General features: G+C 37.3%; 1 protein-coding gene across 1 annotated transcript; it reads left to right on the top strand.

The window, feature by feature from the left end:
• Positions 1 to 351: 351 nt before the first annotated feature.
• Positions 352 to 657, top strand: LOC101440748 (large ribosomal subunit protein eL36-like). The gene has a single exon (XM_058301365.1). It carries the CDS (start codon positions 352 to 354, stop codon positions 655 to 657), a length of 306 nt encoding a protein of 101 aa, XP_058157348.1.
• Positions 658 to 10,758: the final 10,101 nt, after the last annotated feature.

The following is a 10,758-nucleotide window of genomic DNA, read 5'->3' as shown; positions in this document are numbered from 1 at the left end:
AACTGCTACAATACCCTTTATAAATAAAATTCTAGTCACAAAATTTTTTTAAAGATTAATCTCTAACAAAATGCATGGAGACATAAAATCCCCATATGTAAAGGCAAGAGGGCACATTACTAAGTATTCTACACTTACAACAAGCATAATAAGATAATGGTATTGACAACCTCATGTCTATAGATTCAATAACTTAGATGAATTGCAAAAAAAAATCCTTGAACAATAACCTACATAAAAGGATGCAACATCCTTGCCTCTCTGGCCTGTACTTCTGGCAGAGTTTAGATATCTCAGAGTTCTGTGCAGCACCAGCCTTTCTGTGATGCAGTCACTGAAGGGGCAGCAGCCATGGTGCTGCACTATCACACAGCTGTGGGCCTAGAAAAGTGCTCTAAGGTAACCAAGAACCTGAACAAGTCAAGACACAGTCACCACCGCAGGTGCCTCACCAAGCACACCAAGTTCCTGTGGAACAGGATCTGTGTGTGTGACTTTGAGCGGCATGCCATGGAGCTACTCAAGGTTTTAAAGGACAAGTGGGCTCTCAAGTTCATCAAAAGAAGAGTGGGATCACACATCCGTGTCAAGAGGAAGAGAGATGAGCTGAGCAAAGTCCTGGCTGCCAGGAGGAAAGCGGCATCCAAGAAAGACTGAGCCCCCTTCCTTTGTGTAATAAAATATTGGCAGAAAAATAAAAGATGCAAGAAGGATTAGGTCTAAATAGTTCTTTATCTTTTCTTTTTAACTTTCTTGTAACATATAGAACAAAATTTGCCCATTTTAATCAGTTTCAAGTGTACAATTCAGTAGTATTTCTTACAATATACAATATTTTGCAGCCCTCACCAATATCCTTTACCCCAACTTCCCCATCCCCTCAAACAGAAACTCCACACTTGTTAAGTAATAACTTCCTTTTCCCCTTCCCTCACCTGGGCCCCTAGCAACCAATCTATCATTTCTTTCAATGGAATGTGCTTCTTGTAGGTTTTTCATGTTTATATCTTTTAAAACTGTTTCCCAAAGCCTGGTCCCAAAGGCATGACTAGGAACATCACCCAGAACTACCGAACCAGAAACTCTGAAAGTGACATTCAACAGCCTGTATTTTAAAAGCCTGCTAGGCAATTCTGGTGCACACTAAAGTCTGAGAACTGTTCTTTCAAAGAAATTAAATTTAACTCTCCAAAACATTTCCACAAAGAAATCTCCAGACCCAAGAGATAATACTGGTAAATGCTCTCAAACATACTGCTCTCACAAAAACTTTCAGAAAAGAGAGTAGGAGAGAACACTTTACTACTCATTTTATGAGGTTATTATCCTGATAGAAAATCCTGAAAAATATATTTTAAGAAAATGACAGACCAATATCCTTCATGAACTCCTTAGAAGCAAAAAATCTGAAGAAATTATTAACCAATTTAACTCAACAATATGTAAAAATGATTAAGTGACTTTTATTTCTGGAAGAGGTGATTTTCATATTTAAAACCAAGCAATCTAATTAATTATAGCAAAAGTAAGAAGAAAAATATAACACTTTAAATTCAGAAAAATCATTGAAAAGGGTCAATATCCAATCATGATAGAAACTTGACAAACTAGGAGGAGGACTTTTCTCAATCTTATTAAAAGCATAAACAACAACAACAACACCAAAACCTCTCTGGTAACTTAATTGTAAAATATTGAATGCTTCCCCTCAGGAACATGGTAAGGATATCAACACACATCACTTTTTTTTCTAATTTCTCTCCTCCATCCTCCATTGTTTGCTGTCTTGTGTCCATTCACTATGTGTCCACCTGCATTCTTGTCAACAGCACCAGGAATCTGTGTCTCATTTTGTTGTGTCATCTTGCTGCATCAGCTCTCCGTGTGTGCGACGCCACTTCTGGGCAGGCTGCACTTTTTTCGCTTGTGGTAGCTCTCCTTGCAGGGTGCACTCCTTGCACGTGGGGCTCCCCTATGTGGGAGACACCCCTGCATGGCATGGCGTGCCTTCCCACTGTGCGTGGGCCAACTCACCACACAGGCCAGGAGGCCCTGAGTTTGAACCCTGGACCTCCTATATGTAAGTGGACACTATCAGTTGAGCCACATCTGCTTGCCCACATCACTTTTAGTTAACATTTTATTATAGGTTGTAGTCCTTGGAAAAGGCAAGGAAAAAAGAAATAAAAGTTTAGAAAGAATTATACTTTTTTCTATTTGTCTATATTGAAAATCCTAAGATATCTACCAAGCAACTAATAAATTTCATTAGATTTTAAGATGCCAAATAAGTAAGCAAAACGTATTTGCATTTCTGTATGCTAGCAGCAAATAACTGAAAAATGAAATTTTAAAAAGTTCCACATACTATAGTATCAAAAAACAAAATATTTAGGAATAAATTTAGCAAAATGTGTGCAAGACGTACACTGAAAACAGCATGTTGCTGTGAGACTTTTAAAAGTACCTAAATAAATGGAGTACTATACTGGATTCAAGGGTTGGAAGACCCCATATTGTTAAGAGGTCAATTCTCAAGTGGATCTGCAAATTGAAGGAATTCTCAGACACTTTTTCTAAGAAATTGACCAGCAGATTCTAAAATTTATATGAAAATGCGAAAGACCTGAAATACTCAAAACAATTTTGAAAAATAAATATAAAGTTACATCTGACTTTAAGTCTTATTGCAGAACTAAAGAAATCAAGACTGTAGAGTATTGATATGAGGGCAGGCAAAGAAAGTAGAAGACAATAAGGAGTCCAGAAACCAGGTATATTTATATGTTCAATTTATTTTCAGTAAATGTGCCAAAGTAATTCAACAGGGAAAGGAAATTCTTTTCAATACATGATGATGAAAAAACAATACATTTCTATTGAAGAAAAGAACTTTGTTCCTATCTTATGCTATACACGAAAAACAATTCAAGAAAAGGTTCTGGGAAAATGGCATCATTGTAAGTGCGCACTCCCTAGCTCTTTTGCAAAAAAAAAAAAACAGCTGAGAAGGGGCAAAATCCTACCCAAGTGAGCAATTTGGGGACCCACAGAGCAGGAGGCTTCAGGACACAGATCTGGAAGGAACTAGACAAAGAGATAAAGAGCCAAGGGAAAATTATAAATTACTCTCCCTGTCGCTAAGCCCCACCCTCCAAGCAAATAGCCTCCGTGGATCCCCTGATTATCACCAGATAGCGAACAGAAAGGAGCATTTTCTGGGAGCAAGAGGGGTCTGGCGAAGGGTGAGGCATGGATTCCTTTCTGTGGGTTAGGACGCCTGAGCCGCCTTTGAAAGTCAGGGAACATACTAGCCAGCCCTGCGGTGGCCGCAAGGAGAGGGGAGATCAAATCTGCTCAGGCAGCCTGCCACACCCAGCCACCTTGAGAGAGACGAACTTGAGAAGGGAGGAGGCAGAGACAGGCAACTAACCAGTCCCCCAGCTGAAAACTATTAAAATTCCAACTCCCGTGAGGGAAACAGGAGGTAGGAATAGCTCAATAAGTGTTCAAAAGCCTATTTAGGGTTCCATGGTAGGAAGAGGGTCTGGAAGAGGGTCAAGGGTGGTTTAGTTGTGGTGAGTTTGGTCAGCCAAGCCCCATCTGAATCTCAGAAGGGACTCCTACCTGACAAAGAGAAGGGAGAAGGGATCCCCTCACACAGGCTGTCATGCCCAGTTGCCCTGGGAGAGAAAGCAATTAGAATAGAGAGGGGGCAGGGACAGACAGACACCTAATCAGTAGGACTCTGGCAAACTGCTAAGATTCTAATCTGCCAGAGGGAAAGTGAACAGATAGCTTTCTGAAAGGATAACTTATCTCAGGGCTTTCTAGGTATAGAATCATATCATCTGCAAATAGTGAAATGTTTACTTCTTCCTTTCCAATTTGGGTGCCTTTTATATCTTTTTCTTTGCCTAAGTGCTCAACCAAGTACTCTAACTCAATGTTAAATAACAGCAGTGACAGTGGGCCTCCTTATCTTGTTCCAGACCTTAGAGGAAAGCTTTTAGGATTTCACTATTGAATATGATATTAGTTGTGGGGTTTTCCTTTATTATGTGGAGGAAGTTTCCTTCTAGTGTTTTCATCAGGAAAAGTGCTGCATTTTGTCAAATGCTTTTCCTGCATCTATAGAGATGATCTTTTTTTTTTTTTTTCCTTCTGGTCTGTTTATGTGATGTAATTCATTGGTTGAATTTCTTATGTTGAAACATTCTTACATACCAGGGATGAAGCCCATTTGATCACAGTATATAATTTGTTTGATGTATTGTCAAATATGATTAGCAAATATGATTTTGTTAAGGATTTTTTCAAATAGGTTCATTAGAGAGATAGTGCTATAGTTTTTCTTTCTTGTGGCATCTTTGTTCGGCTTTGGTATTAGGGTGCTGATCACTTGCTGAAACCATGGAGGCAAGAAGGCAGTGGTATGACATAGTTGAGGTGCTAAATGAAAAGAACCTCCAGCCAATAATTCTCTATCTGGCAAAGCTGGGATTCAAAAATGAGGAAGAGCTGAAAATATTCATGGACAAACAGAAATTGAGAGTTTGTCAATAAGAAACCTGCTTTTCAAGAAATACTAAAGAGAGTTCTGCAGGTTGGAAGGAAAAAAAACAGGAGAGACTTGGAGGAGAGTGTAGAACAACTAAAGAGATAAAAAGGAAATAAAAACAACAAATGGCATACATAAACCTAAAGAAAGTATGGCTAAAGTAAGTAATTCCTTGACTGCAATAACAGTGAATGTTAATAAATTAAATTCTCCAGCTGAGAGACACAGATTGGAAGAATGGATACTGAAATATGATCAATCTATAAACTGCCTACAAGAAACTCCTCTTATACCCAGGGACTCAAGGATACTGGAAGTGAATCGTTGAAAAACAATTTTACATGCAAATAATAATGGAAAAAGGGTGGAAGTAGATATACTAATGTTGGACAAAATAGACTTTTAATGCAAAACTATTGCAATAGACAAAAGAATGACACTATATACTAATAAAAGGGATGACCTATCAAGAAGAAGGAACAATCATAAACATTTATGCATCTAACCAGGGTACCCCAAAATACATGATACAACACTTGATAAACTATGTAGAGAAATAGATGCCTCTACAATTATAGTGGGGAATATTAATACACCATTATCATCATTAGAACATATTGACAGAGAATCAATTATAAAACAAAAAGACCTTGGATAATGAATTAGAGGATCTAGACCTAATAGACATATATAGAACATTACACCTAAATACACCATGATATACAGTCTCTTCAAGTGCACATAGCTCATTCTTCAGAATAAACCATGTGCTAGCCCATAGAGCAATTCCAATGAATTCAGGAAGATTGAAATTATACAAATTCTCTGACCACAATGGAATGAAACTGGAAATCAGTAAGTGGCAGAGAAGCAAATGAGGCACAAAGATATGGAGGTTAAATAACAATCTTAGACAATCAGTGGGCCAAGGAGGAACATGCAAAAGAAATCAGTAACTACTTTGAAATGAATGAAAATGACAACATAACATATCAAAACCTATGGGATGCAGCAAAAGCTGTGCTGAGAGGGAGATACATGGCCATAAATGCCTACATTAAAAAAGAAGAAAGCACTAAAATCAAAGACCTAACCACACTACTGGAAGAATTAGAAAAAGAACAATAAAATAAACCCAAAGCAAGTAGAAAGAGGTAAATAACAAAGATTAGAGCAGAGTTAAATGAAACTGAAAATAAGAAAGCACTAGAAAAAAATAAACAAAACCATAAGCTGGTTCTTTGAAAAGATTAATAAAATTGACAAACTCTTAGCTAGACTAACAAAGAAAAAAAAGAGAGAAGATGCAAATACATAAAGTAAGAAACAAGGATGGGGATATCAACACTGACCCCACTGAAATAAAGAGTATCATACGAGTATCATAAATTGTAAGCCAGCAAGGACAATTTAGAGGAAATGAACAAATTCCTAGAAACACACAAGCAGACTACATTGATGAATTGCACAGATCAATGACAAATAATGAGATTGAATTAGTCATCAAAAACCTCCCAACTAAGAAAAACCCAGGACCAGGTGGTTTCACAAGTGAATTTTACCAAACATTCCAGAAAGAACTAACACCAATCCTGCTTAAACTCTTCCAAAAAAAAAAAAAACAAAAAGAATTGGAGGAGGGACTGTTGCCTAAATCATTCTATGATGGCACCATCACCCTAATACTAAAGCAAAACAAAGATGCCACAAGAAAGGAAAACTGTAGAACTATTTCTCTAATGAACCTAGATAATAAAATCCTCAACAAAATACTTGCTAATCATATTCAACAATACATCAAACAAATTATATACTGTGATCAAATGGGCTTCATTCCTGGTATGTAAGAATGTTTCAACATAAGGAATTCAACCAATGAATTACATCACATAAACAGACCAGAAGGAAAAAAAAAAAAAAAGATCATCTCTATAGATGCAGGAAAAGCATTTGACAAAATGCAGCACTTTTCCTGATGAAAACACTAGAAGGAAACTTCCTCCACATAATAAAGGAAAACCCCACAACTAACATCATATTCAATAGTGAAATCCTAAAAGCTTTCCTCTAAGGTCTGGAACAAGATAAGGAGGCCCACTGTCACTGCTGTTATTTAACATTGAGTTAGAGTACTTGGTTGAGCACTTAGGCAAAGAAAAAGATATAAAAGGCACCCAAATTGGAAAGGAAGAAGTAAACATTTCACTATTTGCAGATGATATGATCCTATACCTGGAAAGCCCTGAGAAATCTACATCAAAGCTTCTAGAACTTATAAATGAGTTCCGTTAAGTGGTAGGTTATTAGATTAATGTGTAAAAATCAGTAGCATTTCTGTACATCAATAATAAACAATCTGAGGAGAAAATCAAGAGATAATACCATTTACAATAGCAACTAAAATAATCAAATATCTAGGAATAAATTTAACTACAGATGTAAACTATTTGTATGCAGAAAACCATGTAACACTTAAAGGAAATCAAAGAAGATCTAAATAAATGGAAGAATATTCCTTGTTCATGGATAGGAAAACTAAACATCATTAAGAGGTCTATCCTACCCAAACTGATTTACAGATTTAATGCAATCTCAATAAAAATTACCTCAGCTCTTTTTACTGAATTGGAGAAGCTACTATGAAATTTACTTGGAAGGGCAAGAGGCTCCGAATAACAAAAAACATTGAAAAAGAAAAATGAAATCAGAGGAACCACACTACCTGACTGTAAAACATACAACAGAGTTACACTGGTCAAAACTGCATGGTATTGGCCAAGGATAGACATACTGACCAATGGAACTGAATTAAGAGTTCTGATATAGATCCTCACATACACATTCAACTGATATTTGACAAGGCCACCAAGCCCATTCAATTGGGAGAGAATGATCTCTTCAACAAATGGTGCTTGGAGAACTGGATATCCATATCCATAAATAAATAAATAAATCTTTTTAAAAACCCACACAAAATAACATGGATGAATCTTGAAGACCTTATGTTGAGTAAAGCAAGGTAGGCACTGATGCAAAAATATTACATGACCTCAGTGATATGAATTAAGCAAACTGAGCAAACTCACAGACCTAGAGTCTGCAAGATAGGATTACAGGAGATGGAAAGGGAGAAGGTTGTGAGCTATCACCTATACGCAAAATCTATGATATGGTAGAATTCTGTAGTTGTACAGTAGAGGGGCATGACAGTGGTGCAATCATATTATTGGGTTGGATGATGTTGGTTTTTCAGGGAGATAGGGTGGGGAGTGTGGGTTGCACAGTCTATGGAGCTGGGAGGAAGGAAGGGGAGGGAGGAGGCAAATACTGGGGATTTGCAAGTATGTGGTTGAAACTACAATGTTGGGAATGTTCTTTTGGCAATAATGGCAGGGGCAGGTTACTAGTTTAAGGTGTTGGATGTGGGGGTTTTTGAGATAGGGCACACCTGGGCAGACTTCTAGAGAGTGTGTGAGTGTTCATCTTGTCATAGTGTGTTGTATCAGTGGATGGAGACCCACATAATGAGTGGGAAGGTGTTGGACTCCCATCCTGGAAGTCCTGCTATGGTCTCAAATAGAGGGGCAGGAATCTCTTGAGAGCATAGGCAGTACCTAAAAGAGGAAGAGAGACCAGTAGGTCAAGCCCTTAATGTTGTTGCAAGTGACTATGAATCTTGTTCTTCAAGGAGTGAAGCTTGATGGTTGCCATGGGCCCTGAGGGGAGAATGAGGGAGGAATAGAAATGATGGACCATAGAGCATTTGGAGATGATGGAAGTGCTCTACCTGATCTTACAATAATGGATACAGACCATATTAAATTTCATAAAAATTTATAAAAATGTATGGTCCAAAATGTAAACCATAATGTAAACCACTGACAATGGTCCATAGCTATGTTTCAATATTTGTACAGCAATTGTAACAAATATACCATCCACATATAAAGTGTTATTAATAGGGGAAAGAGGAAAAGGGGGAGGATGTTGGGTATATGAGAATCCCCTATATTTTGTATATGACTTTTCTGTAAACTAAAACTTCTTTGAAGACAAAATGAAAAAAAGTAACACTGGGGAAATAAACAGAATAAAATGTCACTGCACATATAAGACAACAGATCTTACAGTGATGAAAAATATAACATTAAAAAAACTTTAAAAATATTTTTCATTATTTTTTGATTATTCAAAAATTTTTAAAAATGTTTTTAATTTTCTGTATTTTATTTTTTATATTTAATACTATCATTATTATTTCATTTTCTTATTAACTATATTTATTTTTTGTTGGCTTTATTTTGAAGAGGTTTTGGATCACAGAAGGGCTAAAACTATGACAGAGGAAGATCATTGGTGTAGGTTGTCAATGATAGGGAATACATCAGAGGAGGTTCATCTGGGGCATACATATAGGCATAAAATGTGTTCAAGTGTTCATGGCACATTGTCATGGTGGGTGGAGATCCACACAGTAACCAAAAGAATATTAAATTCCCATCCTGGGTTGCTCTGTCACATTCTCTAATGGAACAGCAAGAGTCCACTGAGTACAGGGCCAACGACTAGTGAAGGCGGATTGACGACTGTACTTATGAACTTTTACTTTTGAAATGAAACTTAGCCTAGTATCACAGGGTGCCTAAGAGTTACTTCCTGAGCTCCTCCTTGTTGCTCAAATGTGGCCTCTATCTAAGCCAAACTCAGCATATAAGTGCATTACCTTCCCCCCAGTGTGGGACCTGACTCCCAGGGATGAGCTTCCTGGCACCAAGGGATTACTACCAAGTACCAACTAGCAATGCAACTGGAAAAAGACTGACCAAGGGGGAAAAGGTAAAATAAATGAGTTTATATAGTTAAGAGGCTTCAAAGTGAGTTGAGAGTTTGTTCCAGAGTTTACACTTAAGCATGTCTCAGCAGGATCTCATTGACTGCCAAAGTAAATACTACCTCAAATAGCAGGATTCCTGAATGCTCTGGAGACATCCAAACACTAGTCTGGGCAGAGAGCTCAGGAGTTTGGTGCCTTTCCAGTGGGTCCTACTTTGGAATTTATGTTCCTCGGTGTGACAGAGTTGGACTCAGTCATGGTTTCCCTTCATATGACTCTTCTGACTCTTCTATTTGAACCTATAATTAGTACTAGAGTTGATAGGTGCAAGTCCAAGAGACTTAAATATTTGGGCTGTCCATGTACCAACTGGGCCCTGAATCTTAACAGAATTGCAGCACCTACCTTCCAGGTCTTTGGACTCACCCAGGACATCAAGGAAGCGACGATGGACAACAAGCATCCCAAGGAACTGAGAGAATCTACAGCTGCAAGCAAGAGAGTCCCATCCATCTGCCCTATGGAATCAAAGCTCCCTCTCAATTGGAGGTGGAGTGAGCATCACCATCCTAGAATCCTCAGGTTAGGGGAATGAACTATGGACTAAAGTAGACTTACTGGTATTCTACTATAGACTTATTGTGGTTCTAGCAATGTAAGAACTTATATCATTGATGGGGAGGCAGTAGCTACTGGAGGCTATGAGGGCAGGGAGAGGGAAAAACATGTATAATATGGGGGCTTTTTTGGGACTTGGGAATTGTCCTGAATGTCATTGCAATTTTGTAGATTATGGCAAAATACAGGCCATTATATATCTTGCCATAGCCTACAAAATTGTGCGGGAGAGAGTGTAAACTGCAATGTAAATTATAATCCATGCTTAGTGGCAATGCTCCTAAATGTGTTTATCAATTGTAATAAATATACCACATTAATGAAGGATGCTGTTAATGTGGGAAAATGTGGGCAGTGTAGAGAGTAGGGCAAATGGGAATCCCCTCTATTTTTTATGTAACATTTATGTAACCTAAGTATCTTTAAATATATATATATATATATAATTCAAAATAGAGGGGAAACCTAAGTGTAAAAGCTGAAAATAATTATTTTCTAAGGAAAAAACATCCTAAGGTAGATGAAGATTTCTCAGACAGGATCCATCAAATTAAAAACTTGTACTCATCAAAAAATACCAATAAGAAAATGAAGAATAATGCACAGACTGAGAGTAAATATTCCTAAAGCATATTTGACAAGGACTTTTATCCAGAATATATAAAAATTCCTATACCTCAATAATAAAACATAAATAACCTAATAAAAATGGACAAAAGACTTACAGAAGTACTGACAAAGAATT

This window comes from Dasypus novemcinctus, chromosome 8, assembly GCF_030445035.2.
Source record: "Dasypus novemcinctus isolate mDasNov1 chromosome 8, mDasNov1.1.hap2, whole genome shotgun sequence".
NCBI lineage: Eukaryota > Metazoa > Chordata > Mammalia > Cingulata > Dasypodidae > Dasypus > Dasypus novemcinctus.
The sequence above is the reverse complement of the archived record's forward strand: the minus strand, read 5'-3'. Positions and strand labels throughout refer to the sequence as shown.